Genomic DNA, 19,036 nt, shown 5'->3' with positions numbered 1-19,036 from the left:
CAGAAGTTATTCTCCTAATTACCTCCCAATTTGGAAGGGTCACTTCATGCAACTATATCAGACCACGAGTCATTCTTGGTTCTAGGTGAGCGCCCAGGATCACACCCTTAACCCTTTGGTTAATAAGGATGGATGAGTCTCTTCCACTCAATCATATCCCTAGGTTAGAGTGTTAGACCACAAGCCTTTGGCCCTGTTTGGTAAATGATTGTTAGCTAATAGCTCATAGTTGTTAGCTGATAGCGAATAATTGTTAGCTGATTGGGTTCATTAGATGATTAGAGGGTATAACTAGTTGATAACATTAGCTTATTGTAAAAAGGTGTTCGGTAATTAGCTCTTAACTGATAGTTGTTTGGTATAATTTCATTTCTAAAAAATACTTATTGAAAAAGTAACTTTGAACACTTTTTTGAATTTTAACATTTTGGAGTTACAAAAAATTAATTAACCAAACATTTATATTAATTTTTTAATCAAATCAAAAAGTTAATAGTGATTAAATAAGTCAAAATAACCTATAAATTAACTATTTTACCAAACAGGATCATTCAATTCTCCAATTCAACGTATCCATCCCCCATATTCTAATGAGTAATTAATACCCTACTTACATACCACTCTTTGATTCATTCAAAAAAAAAAAAAAAACAATTTATTGAATTATCAATATTGCAAAGTGCAAACTCTGAATTGTAAAACTATTATTGTGGAAAAATGTGGCCCGAAAAATGTTACACTTCTAACAAGAAAAACAATGGTATAAAATATAAATAGCCATGCAACAATGAACTTATCCTACAACCATATCTGTTAATAAATAAATTAAAGGTGTCCCTTGGAGTTCCAAATCAATCACTGATCAACTTTAGCAGCGCAAGATCCCTCCCAGTTGCGCGCAAGAACTATCTTCCTTCCCCCTGGTACCCGTCCAGCAACTGCAGAAGAAACTTCAAGTTGTGAAATTTTGCAATGTTGATTGACTTTTCTATGAAGTTAGATTTAGTGTGGTCCAACATAAGCTTTTCCCCGACATGGAAGTAACTCCATGGCAGAAACTTAACAAGCTTTTGCATAAACACAGGCAGGCGTTCGTTCAACAAAACCCCAGGCACTTTCGGCACGGCATCATGAATGTTCGCCACTCTCAGTACTTTCACTCCCAGTTCTTCCAATCTCTGCTTGAATCTGAAGTTCCCAACTCTCGGCCCAGAGAACGAGAACACGCAGAGGGGTATTTTTTCTCCGTTGTCTTGAATCATATTTTCTGCTATGTCATAAGCGTTTATGGTGGCAAGAGCGCTGCCCAGGCTGTGGCCTGTCACTGAAATGCTCAGTTTCTTGCCTGAATATTCATGGAGTAGTCTCTGGACTTCTTCTGCCACCTGAGTTCTTGCTGATTTGTTGCAGAAAGTGTTGGATTCGTCGTTCTTGGTGTATATATCCAAGAACCCATCTTCAACCTTGATTGAAGGGTCATGGGTTGGGAGAGAATGGTGTTCTGTGGAGGTTTGGAAGTCCTGGATGTCTGAGAATATATCCAGGCTTGTCACAGTGCCTCTCCAGGCAATGGTTATGTCTCTGCGGCCGAGGTGTTGTGAGTATTCGTCGTTTGAGACCGCGACATAGCCAATCCAGCTTGCTCCTTGGGTCCAGTCGTTGGACCAAAGGGGTTTGTGCTTGAAGAAGTGTGCGACATCAAGGTTGTAGGATGAGTAGATGTATTTGGTGACATCGTACCCATATTTGGTCAATCCCAGGCTCTTGAAGAACATGTGAGGCTCAATCTTGATTCTGTGGCCGAATCTGGAAGATGGGTCTTTCTCGTAGGCATCATAGCATGCTTGAGCCATGTCTCCATAGCGGATCAGCTCGGTTCTTAGCAGAGAATCAAAGGGTTCCATTAGGCCAACCCAGTCATTTTCTCCATGAATCTCTTCCCAGAACTCTGCTAATCTTCTTTCAGCAGGCTTTTCATCTTCTGCGGCCTTTTCAAAGCCATGCAGCCTCGTGGTTATGGTTCTCGCGACCTGAAATCTGCATTTCAGGTTCCCAGTGGCTCCCCCATTTCTTGCCAGTCCAAGAAAGGAGGAGCGCTCCAGGCATCTGTGAACTGGGAGGGCTTTCTTGGGTAGATGGAAGCCATGGCCGCAGCCTTTCTTGAGCCACAAATTGATTTGGGAGGTAATGGTAGCCATTGATGTGTGTTAGTACAGTCTGCAAAAAGGATTGTTTGGAGGGTAGGGGAAAAGAGATGATGTGTGGGGATGTTAGGATTAACATGCAATTTATAGACTGCTCTTTGGTGGTTGGATTGGATGACTTTTCACAGTTGACTCTGTCTTTTAATTTCAGTGTATTTTCAATGGCTTTCCCTGTGATGAATTCATCAATCAACCTACCGAGTTTTTGATCTTTAGTCAAATTTCAATCCAATTGGATGGGGAGTTGCTTTCCGACTGCAAATTGCTTTATTTTTAATTACTATGCTAATTAAATTACAGTTGATCAAAAAATGAGTCGAACTTGAAACCTTGCAGATAACAAGTCAACCACTCAACCAACTGATAGAGTTGTTATCTCAAAAGTCTATATTACATAAGAACCGTCGCCTCACGTGCTCAAACTTACTCAAAGAAGAACCTTGTAGTTACGAAGTGAACTATCTGATTAACTTGTTTGGGACTATCACATTTAAATGAAAAGCTTATATTACACAATAATTATTAACTAGCTCAAACTATTCTAAGAAGGTTAATAGACCTTTGTAGTTATCAACTAACCTATCTAACCAACTTGGTTGGAGTTGCCACAACTCCACATCTAACTCAAAAGCTTATATGACACAAGAATCGGCTCAAACTATTAAAGCCAATAGATAGTTCTCATGAGAAGCTAAGTCAAACTCGAAATTAATCTTGTAGTTACCAATTCAACTACTTGATTAACTTGCCAAGAACCAACTCAAACCAATAAGACCAATATGTAACTTTCACAAAGAATCAAACTTGAAACTTTGTAATTACCAAATCATTTATCTGATTAATTTGATTAGGGTTAGCTATCTAATCTAAAAGCTTATATTACACAAGAAGGGGGGTTTTGAAGCAATTGGGGCTATAATTTATGAATTTTTCAATAACTTATAGTGGCAGCTATAGCAAAGTCTTGGGATAGTTTTCATTATTCTTCAACTAGCACTGTTTTTTAGGAAGTTAATTAACCTTAGCAGCCATAACCTTAAAGTCTTGACATAGTTTTCATTTTCCTTATTAAATTAGCAGTGTTTGTTAAGAAATTATATTAAATGTTTGCTTCTTGACTTTTCCTTCACCGATAATAATTCATAATTACATATAAGAGATAAATCATATTAGAAAAATTTGTGTAATACTTCGTAGCTCACAATTTATTTTTTTTTTAAAAACACTAAATAATAATAAAACCTATATAATGACCCATGTAGTAACATGCATAATCTGAAAACACTATAATAAAAATAATAGCGATAAGAAATGTTAAGCCTCTGCCTTTATATTAATAACTAGTTTTTTTACGCGCATTGCGCGATTGGGATAATGTCCAATGCTTTTTTTTTTTAAATAAGTATTTAAAGTATATTAAGGCAGGATTATATTGAAATTGTTCATGCATAGATAATTGAAGGTTGAATTTGCGTATTTAAATCGGTAATTCTTCTCCCAAAGGTTGAGTCCCCAACCCCAAGGGCCCCCCACACTCCGAGCCGACAGAGCATTGTGGGAAGTTGTAAATCACGGTGACTCAATGGTTCAGCAGACAAGGCCAAATGCTGATACGCACAAGGAATCTGCCCACTTTGGACATAATTCCCGCACTGCCGCCGCCGAGGTTCAAACCTTGGTCCCTTCTCCCAAATACTACCCACTAAACCATTGAGCTAAGCCCGTGCGGGTTAAATAGGTAATTCTAAGTTTACAAATGCAAGATAATATAGTCAAGATTGATTATAATTGTCAATAAAATAATTGTATAGGTATGGTTGAAACCAAATACGGGACATAAGGGAGAACAAATAAAAATTAGGGCATAAAATATTAAATATATACTAATATTGTTTGAGGAGATTCCGACATTAGGATTTGTGGTTAAGTTCTATTAAGACTTTAATATTAGAATTAGATTAATGGTGTAGTTATAATTCTATACTAGACTTTAATATTATAATTAGACTAACGGTGAATTAACGGAAAGGTTAAATGGATAATCATATAATTAACGATAAATTAGAAAATCTTAAAAGAAAAAAAATTAAAACCTGAACAATATGAACCATTCATTTGATTTAACAATTTGGCGGTCATTTTTTCTACCCAAGGTTAATAATTAAATAAATTCGTTGGTCAAATCCGCTAACGCTAACCGCTAACTGCGGATTGTCAAACAAGGACATTGCGAGGTAGTTCTCGCTTCAATTTGTTGTGTGATTTGAATACTCTCTTTGTCACAAAATCTCTCAAGTAGTTAATATGGTTGGCTTTATTAATTATATTTTTTAAATTTTTTCATGGTATTAATAAAATACTTGGTAAATAAATATATAGCATTATTTTGTATTATAACTTTTGAATGCATTTTGTATTATAACTTTGATATTTAATTAGAAAAATAGTGCACAAAAAAGATAATAGATAATGTAGTGAATATAATCAATTGATGAATTTGAATGTGAAAATTTTTACATTTGAGAAAAATAAAAACAATATAACTAATGAAAATATTTCTTTTAATTAATTTATTGATAATTAATAATTTTTTTTTCACGGAATAAAGACATTGTAAGGATAATGTAGCGAATATAATCAATTAATAAATTTGAATATAAAGAATTTTTATATTGAAGAAAAATAAAGACAATATAACTAATAAAATTATTTCTCTTATTTAATTTATTGATAATGAATAATTTTTTTTTTTTGAATAAAGGCATTGTGGACACATAATTCTAAATTAAAGAAATGCACATGTATTATTTTTTGTTGTAACTACTAAATTATTATTTATATAATTTAATAAGAGTAAAATAGAGTACTAATTATGCCAACTTTGATTGGGATGAGGTTCGAACCTAAGACATTTTTTTTATTGAAATCAATGAGTAAGTTAACGGTGAACTAACGACAATTCTTAAAATTTTAACGGAATTAGTAACGGTGTGTGGGTATTTTAGGAAATTTTAGTGTAAAATTTAAATCTGATCAATCTTTTAATCAATCTGAGCCATTCATTTGATTAAAATCTGTGACCGCCTTTTTTTCTACCCATTATAGGCCTAACTCTCTTGGGCTCTTATATATATATATATATATATATATATATATATATATATATATATATATATATATATATATATATATATATATATGCATTAAAGTATCCAAATGTTTCAAACTTTCAATTATAAAAATTTTGAGGAAAAATGTTACCTAGCTACCGACAAGAAAAACAATGGTATAAATAGCCATGCAACAATGAACTAATTAATCCTCAACCTTATATGTTAATAAATAAAATAAGTTAACAACCAATGACCAGCAATGGTGTCCCTTGGAGTTCCTAATCACTATTCAACTTTCTTCCTCAATGCTTCCCTCCATTTAGTTGACCATATTGAGAAAGTCGATTCATTGTTTAAGCTATTGACAATCAATTTGTCAATTTACCGAAATCTTTAGCAAGTAATCTAATTATGAAGTTTATTGGTCTTCGTGACGATGTTACCAATGTAGTTTATGCAAAAGATAGACTCAAATTAAATGTTATAAAAATTGTCTGTGAGCTAAATTATATTTTTACGTATAATGTGTCCATTAAGGTTGAATGGTGGAAACAGAATGGGTACGATTTTTGTTTAATTTTTTTTATCATTAATAACAAAACTACCAAACTATATGCCAATGCATAATTGTCTGTGGGCTAAATTATGATCATAGCTCAATATTTCATTCCACGTGAGCTGAATTTCATCATATTATATATAATTAATCGTAATTGATATGTCTAAAACTTTAAGTGATATAGCGAAACAACTTAATATATAATTTTAATTGATTAAGGATATCATGGCTACTCCTCAATTAATTAAAAATTGTAAGATAACTAAACAATTATCAGGTTATTGCCGATCTTTATGTGATTAAACTTAATAACCTTTAGTCAATTAAAAATGTTGTGACTAATGTTTAATTAACCAAAATTGTAATCACTTGTCAAAATGGATTTTAAAGCCTAACAAACAAATTATACTGACATGTGATACACAATTCCTAAGTATACTCCTTGGAAAGTTGGTCAAGACAAAGCTTAGTTATATACCATCTTTTTAGATAGAGTAGCATCTCAAATGGACTAGGAGCAACAAGACATTTAAGCGAGGGCCATAGAATTGGAACTAGTATTCCTCCTTAGGAAACTTCCTTGTTCATGTGTTCACATATTCAATGTATAGTAATGTGAGAGTTCTATATAAATGAGGTGAACTATCTTTTAGGATTCTTTAATGTGCCTTTTAATTTGACACAACTAAAAAGTAATAATATGCTTAATCTATCCTTACACTAAATTCATTCTTAAAAAGAACATGCGGCTTTTGCATAAACTCTGTTCATATGTAATAATTAGCAGTGTTTGATAATAAATTAATCTTTGCTTCTTGACTTTTCCTTTACGGTGAAATGAACGCGTAAACCATGTTCCTATGTAATAATTATTCATAAATCACATATGAGAGATAAAAGCATATGACAGAAGACATGTATGTGTGATAATACTTCATAGCTCACAAACTACGTACATATGAGAGACCACAAAAAAAAAAAAAAAAAAAAAAAAAAAAAAAAAAAAAAACAAATAATAATAGAACATATACAAGGACCCCATGTAGTAATATGCACAATCTAAAAACCATTTTGTAGTAAAAATAATAGTGAAAAGAACGTTAAGCCTCTATATATTAATAAAATAACAAATATCACAATCTAAACGTGGATTATAATGCATTAATTATCCAAATGTTACAAACTTTTAATTATAAAATTTTGGAGGAAAAATGTTACCCTATCGACAAGAAAAACAATGGTATAAATAGCCATGCAACAATAAATTAAACTGTACTTATCCTACAACCTTAATAAATAAAATAATTTAACAACCAATGACCAGCAATGGTGTCCCTTAGCTTGGAGTTCCTAATAATGAATCAGTTATCAACTTTCTTCCTCAATGCATCCCTCCATTTCGGTGGAATCTGCAAAGAATCATTCAACAAATCTTTAGATTTGTTTACCAGCGCAAGATCCCTTCCAGTTGCGCGCAAGAACGGTCTTCCTTCCCCCTGGTACCCGTCCAGCAAATGCAGAAGAAGCTCCAAGTTGTGGACTTCTGCAATGTCGATTGACTTTTTTATGAAGGGAGATTTAGTGTGGTCCAACATAAGCTTTTCCCCGACATGGAAGTAACTCCACGGCAGAAACTTAACAAGCTTTTGCATAAACACAGGCAGGCGTTCGTTCAACAAAACCCCAGGCACTTTCGGCACCGCGTCGTGGATGTTCGCCACTCTCAGTACTTTCACTCCCAGTTCTTCCAATCTCGACTTGAATCTGAAGTTCCCAACTCTCGGGCCGGAGAACGAGAACACGCAGACGGGTATTTTTTCTCCGTTGTTTTGAATCATATTTTCTGCTATGTCATAAGCGTTTAAGGTGGCAAGAGCGCTGCCCAGGCTGTGGCCTGTCACTGAAATGCTCAGTTTCTCGCCTGAATATTCATGGAGTAGTCTCTGGACTTCTTCTGCAACCTGGGTTCTTGCTGATTTGTTGCAGAAAGTGTTGGATTCGTCGTTCTTGGTGTATACATCCAAGAATCCATCTTCAACCTTGATTGCAGGGTCATGGGTGGGGAGAGAATGGTCTTCTGTGGAGGTTTGGAAGTCCTGGATATCTGCGAATATCTCCAGGCCTGTCACAGTGCCTCTCCAGGCAATGGTTATGTCTCTCCGGCCGAGGTGTCTTGAGTATTCGTCGTTTGAGACCGCGACATAGCCGATCCAGCTTGCTCCTTCGGTCCAGTCGTCGGATAAGAGAGGTTTATTGAAGAAGTTTGGGACATCAAGGTTGTAGGATGAGTAGATGTATTTGGTGACATCGTACCCATATTTGGTCAATCCCAGGCTCTTGAAGAACATGTGAGGCTCAATCTTGATTTTATAGCCGAATCTGGAAGATGGGTCTTCCTCGTAGGCGTCATAGCATGCTTGAGCCATGTCTCCATAGCGGATCAGCTCGGTTCTTAGCAGAGAATCAAAGGGTTCCAGCAAGCCAACCCAGTTATTTTCGCCATGAATCTCTTCCCAGCAGTCTGCTAATCTTCTTTCAGCAGGCTTTTGATCTTCTGCGGCCTTTTTAAAGCCATGCAGCGTCGTGGTTAGGGTTCTCACGAGCTGAAATCTTCCCTTCAGGTTCCCAGTGGCTCCCTCCAGGAATCTGTGAACTGGGAGGGCTTTCTTGGCTAGCAGGATGCCATGGGTGCAGCCTTTCTTGAGCCACAATTTGATTTGGGAGGTAATGGTAGCCATTGATTTGTGTTAGTAGAGTCTGCAAAAAGGATTGTTTGGAGGGTAGAGGGTAAAAGAGATGATGTGTGGAGAATGTTAGAATTAAGATGCAATTTATAGAGTGCTCAGAGGTGGTTGGATGACTTTTCACAGTTGACTGTGTCTTTTTATTTCAGTGTATATTTAATGGCTTTCCCTGTGATGAATTGATCATCAATATAATCAACCTACGGATTTTTCTTTAGTCAAATTTCAATCCCATTGGATGGGAAGTTGCTTCCTGGATGCAAATTGCCTCATTTTTCTATGCTAATTAAATTTCAGTTTGAAAATATATATAATGCTGCCTGTACCCGAAGTTGTGACTCAAATGAGGAAGGCTAATAGACGACTAGTTAAACTTGAAACCTCGTTAATAACGTATTCAACCAACTTGGCTAGAGTTGCCTCATCTAACACAAAAGCTTATATTACATAAGAACCAGCTCACAAGCTCAAACCAAGAAGAACTTTGTATTTACGAAGTCAACTATCTGACCAATTTGATTGGGACTATCACATTTAACTCAAAAGCTTATATTACACAATAACCAACTCAAACTAAGACAGCTAATAGACAGCTCTTATTATAAGTCAAACTTAGATCCTTGTACTTAGTTATACCATACCAAAGTCTTTGGATAGTTTTCGTTATCCTTCAGTTAGCAATGTTTTTCAGGAAGTTAATTAACCTTAGTAGGAGCCATGCATAACATTAAAGTCTTGACATCGTTTTCATTTTCCTTATTAAATTAGCAGTGTTTGTTAAGAAATTAACATTTGTTTCTTTGACTTTTCCTTTACATACCGTAAAATGGGCCTGTAAACCTCGATTTCTATATAATAATTTACAAATCACATACAAGAGATAAGTCATATATATTAAGAAAACATATGTAATACTCCATAACTCAAAAATTACATACATATGAGAGACCAAATAAAGCGAAAAAAAAAAGACCAAATAATAATAGAACCTATATAACGATCCTATGTAGTAACATGCATAATCTGAAAACATTCTGTAGTAAAAATAATAACGATGAGAAATGTTAAGCCTCTATATTAATAAAATAACATATATCACAATTTAAACATGGATTATATATAATGCATTAAATTATCCAAATGCTACAGACTTTCAATTATAAAATTTTTGAGAAAAATGTTACCCGCCCTATCCACAAGAAAAACAATGGTATGAATAGCCATCAACAATAAACTTATCATACTATACAACTATACAACCTTATATGTTAATAAATAAAATAATTTAACAACCAATGACTAACAATTGTGTCCCTTAGAGTTACTAATCAGTGATCAACTTTCTTCCTCAATGCTTCCCTCAATGTGATTAAACTTAATACTCCCTCCGTCCCTAATTGATTGTCTCATTTGCTTTTTGCACGATTTTTAATACAATATAACAAATGTTACTAACTTTTCAATTTTGTCCCTTATAGTAGGTGTTATTTGTACAAAGTACAATTGTACTTACCTCTAAAAATTTGAAAAGTCAAAACGGTAAATTGAGAAATGTAGAGTGATAGTTATGTTCAATTTTAGAAAGATGACACTATTTTGGGACAAACTAAAAAGGAAAGTAAGACAGGTAAAATGAGACGGAGGAAGTAACATTTAGTCAATTAAAGATATTGTGACTACCCTTTAATTAATCAAAATTGTAATCACTTGGCAGAAGAGACTAGTAGCAATAAAGCGTTTAAGTCAGTGCCATAAAACTAGTATTCCTCACTGAAAAACTTCCTTGGTTCATGTGTTATCATATATTCAATGTACAAAGTTTGAGAGTTCTATATGAATGTAGGTTAACATGTGGTTTAAGCGTTAAATGAGGTGAACTATCTTTAGGATTCTTTAATGTGTCTTTTCATTTGACACAAGTAAAGAGTAATAATATGTTTAATCTATATATCCTTAAACGCACTAAAATTCGTTCTAAAAGAACATGGTTTAATTTTTTAAAGGCATAAGCTCTATTCCTATGTAATAATTAGCAATGTTTGTGAAGAAATTAACGTTTACTTCTTGACTTTTCCAATATCATGAAATGGGCGTGTAAATCTCATTCCTATGTAATAATTCACAATTCACATATGAGAGATAAGTCATATGAGGAAGACATGTGTAATACTCCGTAGCTCACAAATTGCGTACATAAAGAGACCAAATAGAGAGCCACATGACAGGGTGTGGTGGGGTTCTTCGTAACCATGCAGGACACTGGATCACAGGCTTCAGTTGCATGACCAAGACCACTTCAGTTGTTCGAAGCAGAATTGTGGGCAATTTACTTGGGCATCAAGTGGGCTTGAGAACTTGGTGAGAGGAAAGTGCATATCCTAAGCGACTCACAACAAGCAGTTAACTGGATAAACGGGGATCTCAACCTTCTGGGCCATTGCGATACGCTCGTCAAATGGTGTAAAGAGTGGCTAGGGAAGGACTGGACAGTCACCTTGAAGCATATCCCCCGAGAGAGAAATAGGGTTGCGGACGAGTTAGCGAAAGCTGCGCCAAAGGACCACTACGAGGGGATGGATTTAATTTATCCACCGATGGTTTCGTGATCTCATGAGAATGGAGGGTGCGTTCAATCTGAGCACCACCTGTGATTAATTAGTATATTTGGGTAACCCCCCTTTTCTTCCCTAAAAAAAAAAAGCGAAAAAAAAAAATCAAACAATAATAGAACCTATATAAGGATTAGGGGTATAAACGAGTCGAGCTCGATCGGCGGTTATGAAACGAGCCGGTTTGAGCTCGAATTGGAGTTGACCGAGCTCGAGTTGAGTTTTAACTGAGCAGCTCACGAGCCGCTCGGCTATATATATATATATATATATATATATATATATATATATATATATATATGTGTGTGTGTGTGTGTGTGTGTGTGTGTGTGTGTGTGTGTGTGTGTGTGTGTGTGTATGTGTGTATGTATGTATGTATGTATGTATATGACTCGTGATCGGCTTGACGAGCGAACCACAAGCCTAAAACATTTGTAGTAAAAATAATAGTGATATGAAATGTTAAGCCTCTATATTAATAAATTAATAAAATAACATATATCACAATTTAAAGGTGGATTATAATGCATTAAATTATCTAAATGTTACAAACTTTGGAATATAAAATTTTTGAGGAAAAATGTTACTCTACGACAAGCTAAGAAAAACAATGGTATAAATAGCCATGCAACAATAAATTAAACTTATCCTACAGCCTTATATGTTCATAAATAAATTAATTTAACAACCATTGACCAGCAATGGTGTCCCTTAGCTTGGAGTTCCTAATTAATCAGTTATCAACTTTCTTCCTCAATGCATCTCTCCATTTCGGTGGAATCTGCAAAGAATCATTCAACAAATCTTTAGATTTGTTTACCAGAGCAAGATCCCTCCCAGTTGCGCGCAAGAACGGCCTTCCTTCCCCCTGGTACCCGTCCAGCAAATGCAGAAGAAGCTCCAAGTTGTGGACTTCTGCAATGTCGATTGACTTTTTTATGAAGGGAGATTTAGTGTGATCCAACATAAGCTTTTCCCCGACATGGAAGTAACTCCATGGCAGAAACTTAACAAGCTTTTGCATAAACACAGGCAGGCGTTCGTTCAACAAAACCCCAGGCACTTTCGGCACCGCGTCGTGGATGTTCGCTACTCTCAGTACTTTCACTCCTAGTTCTTCCATTCTCTGCTTGAATCTGAAGTTCCCAACTCTCGGCCCGGAGAACGAGAACACGCTGATGATGGGTATTTTTTCTCCGTTGTCTTGAATCATATTTTCTGCTATGTCATAAGCGTTTAAGGTGGCAAGAGCGCTGCCCAGGCTGTGGCCTGTCACTGAAATGCTCAGTTTCTCGCCTGAATATTCATGGAGTAGTCTCTGGACTTCTTCTGCAACCTGGGTTCTTGCTGATTTGTTGCAGAAAGTGTTGGATTCGTCGTTCTTGGTGTATACATCCAAGAATCCATCTTCAACCTTGATTGAAGGGTCATGGGTGGGGAGAGAATGGTCTTCTGTGGAGGTTTGGAAGTCCTGGATGTCTGCGAATATCTCCAGGCCTGTCACAGTGCCTCTCCAGGCAATGGTTATGTCTCTCCGGCCGAGGTGTCTTGAGTATTCGTCGTTTGAGACCGCGACATAGCCGATCCAGCTTGCTCCTTCGGTCCAGTCGTCGGATAAGAGAGGTTTATTGAAGAAGTTTGGGACATCAAGGTTGTAGGATGAGTAGATGTATTTGGTGACATCGTACCCATATTTGGTCAATCCCAGGCTTTTGAAGAACATGTGAGGCTCAATCTTGATTTTATAGCCGAATCTGGAAGATGGGTCTTCCTCGTAGGCGTCATAGCATGCTTGAGCCATGTCTCCATAACGGATCAGCTCGGTTCTTAGCAGAGAATCAAAGGGTTCCAGCAGGCCAACCCAATCATTTTCGCCATGAATCTCTTCCCAGCAGTCTGCTAATCTTCTTTCAGCATGCTTTTGATCTTCTGCGGCCTTTTTAAAGCCATGCAGCGTCGTGGTTAGGGTTCTCACGAGCTGAAATCTGCCCTTCAGGTTCCCAGTGGCTCCCTCCAGGAATCTGTGAACTGGGAGGGCTTTCCTGGCTAGCAGGATGCCATGGGTGCAGCCTTTCTTGAGCCACAATTTGATTTGGGAGGTAATGGTAGCCATTGATTTGTGTTAGTACAGTCTGCAAAAAGGATTGTTTGGAGGGTAGAGGGAAAAGAGATGATGTGTGGGGAATGTTAAGATTAACATGCAATTTATAGACTGCTCTTTGCTGGTTGGATTGGATGACTTTTCACAGTTGACTGTGTCTTTTCTATTTCAGTGTATGTTTAATGGCTTTCCCTGTGATGAATTGATCAATATAATCAACCTACCGAGTTTTCTTTAGTCAAATTTCAATCCCATTGGATGGCAAGTTGCTTTCTGGCTGCAAATTGCTTCATTTTTCTATGCTAATTAAATTAAGTTGCGACTCAAATTAAAAACCTAATAAACAACTCTCAGTATGTGTCAAACTTGAAATCTTGAGGTTAATTGTTACATCTAACTTAAAAGCATATATTACATAAGAACCGATTCACGAGCTCAAACCAAGAGGAACCTTGTAGTTCCAAAATCAAATATTTGAACAACTTGGTTGGGGCTATCACATTTAACTCAAAAGCTTATATTACACAATAACAAGTTCAAACTAAGAAGACTAAGACAGCTTTTATTATGAGTCAAACTTAGAACCTTATATTAGTTTCTAACTAAGAAGTTCAAACTAAGAAGACCAATAGATAGCTCTCACCAGAAGTCAAACTTGAAATTAATCTTGTAGTTACCAAACCAATTACCATATCAACTTGTCAAGAACCAACTCATACCAATAAAACCAATAGGCAATGTTTACAAGAAATCAATCTTGAAATCTCACAGTTACCAAATCAATTACGACATAATCAACTTGGTTGGGTTATCTCACTACTGGAAATTCTGAAATTTCCGACCACCTGAAAATGATCTTAAATTAAGTTGATACCAAAAAGTCCAAAAAGTGATCGGAAATAGCAACAAAGGTTTTTCTGGATACCAAAAGTGGTCGGAACAAGACTTTCAACTTGATTTAAGATCACTTTCAGGTGGTCGGAAATTTCAGAATTTCCAGTAGTGTCTATCTAATTCAAGAGCTTATATTACACAAGAAGGGAAGGGGGGGGGGGGGGGGGGGGTGTTTGTAACAATTGGGGCAATAATTTATGAATTTCTCAATAACTTATAGTAGCAGCTATACCAAAGTATTGGGATAATTTTCATTATCCTTCAATTACCAATGTTTTTCAGGAAGTTAATTAACCTTAGCAGCCATGCATAACGTTAAAGTCTTGACATAGTTTTCATTTTCCTTATTAAATTAGCAGTGTTTGTTAAGAAATTAATAACTTGCTTCTAGCTTGACTTTTCCTTTATCGTGAAATGGACGTGTAAATCCTGATTCTTATGTAATAATTCACAAATCATATATGAGAAACAAGTTATATTAGGAAGACATATGTAATATTTCGTAACTCACAAATTACTTACATATGAGAGACCAAATAAAGCCAAAAAATAAAAAAAAGACCAAGTAATAATAGAACCTATATAAGGACCCCATGTAGTAACATGCACTATCTAAAAATATTTAATTTGTAGTAAAAATAATAGCAATAAGAAATGTTAAGCATGGATTATAAAATAACATATATATCGACCTCGTGTGTCCCCTTCCATTTAAATCTTAAAAAAAAAACCATATATCACAATTTAAACATGGATTATATATAATGTATTAAATTATCCAAATGTTACAAACTTTCAATTATAAAATGTTACCCGCCCTATTCACAAGAAAAACATTGGTATAAATAGCCATCAACAATCAACTTGTCCTACTATACAACGTTATCTGCTAATATAAATAAAATAATTTAACAACCAATGCTTTTTTTCCGAAAATGGACATATAAACTCTGTTTCTACTGACTCTATGACAATGTAGTATTTGTTCATATATTTTCTCAACCTAAAGCTCGAACTCACAACCTTCCAAATAAAAATCCAACTCAGGTACCATTAGACCACATAGTCTTGGTCTATTCCTATCTAATAATTCACAAATTATATATGAGAGATAAGTCATAGGAGGAAGACATGTGTCATACTCTGTTAGCTCACAAACTAGGTACATATGAGAGACCAAATCAAGCAAATAATAATAATAATAATAATAATAATAATAATAAAACCTATATAAGGACTAGGGGTTTAAACGAGTAGAGCTGAGCTCAAGCTCGAGCTCGATTCGGTTATAAAACGAGCAAGCTTGAGCTTGAAGTTGACCGAGTTTGAGTTGAGTTTTGACCGAACGGCTCGCGAGCCATTTTGCTATAATTATTTATATATATATATATATATATATATATATATATATATATATATATATAGTTAATTATGTGTGTGTGTGTGTGAAGACTTTAATTAGTTTATGCATGGCTGCTAAGGGTAATTATATTAACTTCCGAACTAACTCTGCTCATGGAAGGATAATGAAAACTATCCAATGACTTTGGTATGACTGCTACTGTAAATTATTGAAAAATTCGTAAATTATTGCCCAGTTGCTTCACAAACCACCCTTCTTGTCTTGTATAATATAAGCTTATGAGTTAGATGGGCAACTTATAGTCAAGTTGGTCAATTAATTAGCTAGCTTAATAATTATAAGATTATTTCAAGTCAACATCTCGTGAAAGTTATCTGATCTATTAACTTGCTTGGTTTGAGCTAATTAGCCAAGGGCAACTGAGGTTCTAAGATCACAAGGCGGGCAATAAGCTTCATCAAGAGTGAGTGAGGATCACAAGGTGATCGAGATTCAATCAGAGCACACTTTCAAGTAATAGTTGCGGGTTTCCTATAAATCAAAGCTTTTGAGTTAGACTGATTACATGGCCTTCTTTGTTTGAATCACTTATAGACAATAATTAAGTATGTTTACTTTCTTGTGGTCCTTTGCTGGCTAGGATCATAAAGTAAGTCTCACCTGGAGTGTTATTTAACCCCTTGTGGTACTTTGCGGTCTAAAATCATAAGGTGTGCTGTGGGCCGGGCTTCACCAGAGTTATTTACCTCCTTGTGCTTCTTTACCGACTAAGATCGTCACTAGGTGATCAGCTCCACCGTACCCAGAGTGTACCTTTGGATAGCAGCCCTGGGCTTTAATTTCTTGTAAATCATAGATTGACTGCATTTTTTTTTTTATAATTCTAATTTAGTTAGCAGGGAAAATTAGGCTAATTGCAGGCAGACAGCAACTTCCTACCCAATGGGATTGGAATTATTTGACTACGAAAACTCGGAACGTTGATTGATCAATTCATCACAGGGAAAGCCATTGAAAACACACTGAAATAAAAGACAGAGTCAACTGTGAAAAGTCATCCAATCCAACCACCAAAGAGAAGTCTATAAATTGCATGTTAATCCTAACATTCCCCACACATCATCTCTTTTCCCTCTACCCTCCAAACAATCCTTTTTGCAGACTGTACTAACACACATCAATGGCTACCATTACCTCCCAAATCAATTTGTGGCTCAAGAAAGGCTGCACCCATGGCATCCATCTAGCCAAGAAAGCCCTCCCAGTTCACAGATTCCTGGTGGGCTCCTCCCTTCTTGGACTGAAAAGAAACGGGGGAGCCACTGGGAACCTGAAATGCAGATTTCAGCTCGTGAAAACCATAACCACGACGTTGCATGGCTTCGAAAAGGCTGCTGAAGATCAAAAGCCTGCTGAAAGAAGATTAGCAGATTGCTGGGAAGAGATTCATGGCGGAAATAACTGGGTTGGCCTGCTGGAACCCTTTGATTCTCTGCTAAGAACCGAGCTGATCCGCTATGGCGACATGGCTCAAGCATGCTATGACGCCTACGAGGAAGACCCATCTTCCAGATTCGGCTATAGAATCAAGATTGAGCCTCACATGTTCTTCAAGAGCCTGGGATTGACCAAATATGGGTACGATGTCACCAAATACATCTACTCATCCTACAACCTTGATGTCCCAAACTTCTTCAATAAACCTCTCTTATCCGACGATTGGACCGAAGGAGCAAGCTGGATCGGCTATGTCGCGGTCTCAAACGACGAATACTCAAGACACCTCGGCCGGAGAGACATAACCATTGCCTGGAGAGGCACTGTGACAGGCCTGGAGATATTCGCAGACATCCAGGACTTCCAAACCTCCACAGAAGATCATGATCTCCCCACCCATGACCCTTCAATCAAGGTTGAAGATGGATTCTTGGATGTATACACCAAGAACGACGAATCCAACAAATCAGCAAGAACTCAGGTGGCAGAAGAAGTTCAGAGACTAGTCCATGAATATTCAGGCGAGAAACTGAGCATTTCAGTGACAGGCCACAGCCTGGGCAGCGCTCTTGCCACCTTAAACGCTTATGATATAGCAGAAAATATGATTCAAGACAACGGAGAAAAAATACCCATCATCAGCGTGTTCTCGTTCTCCGGGCCGAGAGTTGGGAACTTCAGATTCAAGCAGAGATTGGAAGAACTGGGAGTAAAAGTACTGAGAGTAGCGAACATCCACGATGCCGTGCCGAAAGTGCCTGGGGTTTTGTTGAACGAACGCCTGCCTGTGTTTATGCAGAAGCTTGTTGAGTTTCTGCCATGGAGTTACTTCCATGTCGGGGAAAAACTTACGTTGGACCACACTAAATCTCCCTTCGTAAAAAAGTCAATCGACATTGCAGAAGTCCACAACTTGGAGCTTCTTCTGCATTTACTCGATGGGTACCAGGGGGAAGGAAGAGAGTTCTTGCGCGCCACTGGGAGGGATCTTGCACTGGTAAACAAATCTGCAGATTTGTTGAATGATGCTTTGCAGATTCCACCGAAATGGAGGGAAGCGAAGAAAGTTGAACAGTGATTAGGAACACCAAGGCACACCATTGCTGGTTATTGGTTGTTAAATTATTTTATTTATTAACAAATTAGGTTGTAGGATAAGTTTATTGTTGCATGGCTATTTATACCATTGTTTTTCTTGTCCATACTCCACCCATTTGGTCCACACAAATTTAAATTATTTTAAATTATTTGGAGTGTTAGTTTTTCATTTTTTTTTAATGGTTGGTGGGAGTATCAACTTGTTGGGAATTCAATTCTTTAAAGTTGAGGAAATTGAATTTCAAATGCCCCTATTTTAAATTCCACACTTTTTGAGAAGAAAGATACAATATGTTTGAACAATATTACCCTTACATATTTTTATTATGTAGTCACATTTAAAATTTGTTATTAATTATTCTCAATAACTTCTTTTTCATAGAATTTAAATTTCATTCTTCCTCCATTCTTTTACGCGAACCAAACGGACATTAAAATTTTATAGACAAGTCGGGCTCATTTGAAGTATTGCATGCTCTAATACTAGATGCAACCTTCTGTAGAAATTATTATTATTATTTTTGAAAAAATAAAGACAGAATATCTAGTATGGTAAATAAATGGCTAGTGTAACTATAATGTGGAATAGATGCAAGGATTGATTTGTAAATTCAGCGCGTACAATTTAGATCAAATTTGAATTAATCTTGCCCTTGCTTCGTAAACTATAGTTAACTTATAGATCAATTTTGACTTATTTGACCACTATTAGTTGTTTGACTTAGTTTAAAAATCAATATAAGTGTTTGGTTAATTAATTTTTGAGGAAATTTCAATTTTGGTCCTATGACTATAGGGGTCCTGTTAATTTCAGTCCTTGATTTTCAAAAGTGTTAATTTAGTACCTTGACTAT

At 36.1% G+C, this 19,036-nt stretch overlaps 4 protein-coding genes across 8 annotated transcripts; 1 reads left to right on the top strand and 3 right to left on the bottom strand.

Annotated features, from left to right (window-relative positions):
• Positions 1-794: 794 nt before the first annotated feature.
• Positions 795-8,637, bottom strand: LOC109175610 (phospholipase A1-Igamma2, chloroplastic-like). 4 transcript variants are annotated; one of them, XM_019324902.1, is made up of 3 exons: positions 7,242-8,637; positions 6,483-6,486; positions 5,476-5,604 (listed from the first exon to the last, which is right to left on the bottom strand). In XM_019324902.1, exons 1-3 carry the CDS (start codon positions 8,612-8,614, stop codon positions 5,596-5,598), a joined length of 1,386 nt encoding a protein of 461 aa, XP_019180447.1. In that variant the 5' UTR covers positions 8,615-8,637; the 3' UTR covers positions 5,476-5,595. The 4 variants fall into 4 exon arrangements, 3 of the variants coding, with proteins under 3 accessions (XP_019180447.1, XP_019180449.1, XP_019180448.1); XR_002053294.1 differs by lacking the exons at positions 5,476-5,604; positions 6,483-6,486 and adding an exon at positions 795-820 and having other exon boundaries at positions 7,173-8,637; XM_019324904.1 differs by lacking the exon at positions 6,483-6,486 and having other exon boundaries at positions 5,476-5,597; positions 7,236-8,637.
• On the bottom strand, positions 906-2,237 carry LOC109175464 (phospholipase A1-Igamma2, chloroplastic-like). Its single transcript, XM_019324722.1, has one exon. The coding sequence runs from the start codon at positions 2,196-2,198 to the stop codon at positions 906-908; it is 1,293 nt and encodes a 430-aa protein (XP_019180267.1). The 5' UTR covers positions 2,199-2,237.
• On the bottom strand, positions 7,042-13,391 carry LOC109175611 (phospholipase A1-Igamma2, chloroplastic-like). Of its 2 annotated transcripts, XR_002053295.1 has the most exons (3): positions 11,926-13,391; positions 9,881-9,919; positions 7,042-7,164 (listed from the first exon to the last, which is right to left on the bottom strand). XR_002053295.1 is itself a non-coding variant. In XM_019324905.1 (2 exons), exon 1 carries the CDS (start codon positions 13,340-13,342, stop codon positions 11,963-11,965), a length of 1,380 nt encoding a protein of 459 aa, XP_019180450.1. In that variant the 5' UTR covers positions 13,343-13,391; the 3' UTR covers positions 9,845-9,919; positions 11,926-11,962. The 2 variants fall into 2 exon arrangements, 1 of the variants encoding a protein (XP_019180450.1); XM_019324905.1 differs by lacking the exon at positions 7,042-7,164 and having other exon boundaries at positions 9,845-9,919.
• A 3,241-nt stretch (positions 13,392-16,632) lies between these two features.
• LOC109175463 (phospholipase A1-Igamma2, chloroplastic-like) lies at positions 16,633-18,162 on the top strand. The gene has a single exon (XM_019324721.1). The coding sequence runs from the start codon at positions 16,768-16,770 to the stop codon at positions 18,160-18,162; it is 1,395 nt and encodes a 464-aa protein (XP_019180266.1). The 5' UTR covers positions 16,633-16,767.
• The last annotated feature ends 874 nt before the right edge of the window (positions 18,163-19,036 follow it).

This window comes from Ipomoea nil, unplaced genomic scaffold (assembly GCF_001879475.1).
Source record: "Ipomoea nil cultivar Tokyo-kokei standard unplaced genomic scaffold, Asagao_1.1 scaffold0688, whole genome shotgun sequence".
In the NCBI taxonomy this organism is placed as follows: domain Eukaryota; kingdom Viridiplantae; phylum Streptophyta; class Magnoliopsida; order Solanales; family Convolvulaceae; genus Ipomoea; species Ipomoea nil.
The sequence above is the reverse complement of the archived record's forward strand: the minus strand, read 5'-3'. Positions and strand labels throughout refer to the sequence as shown.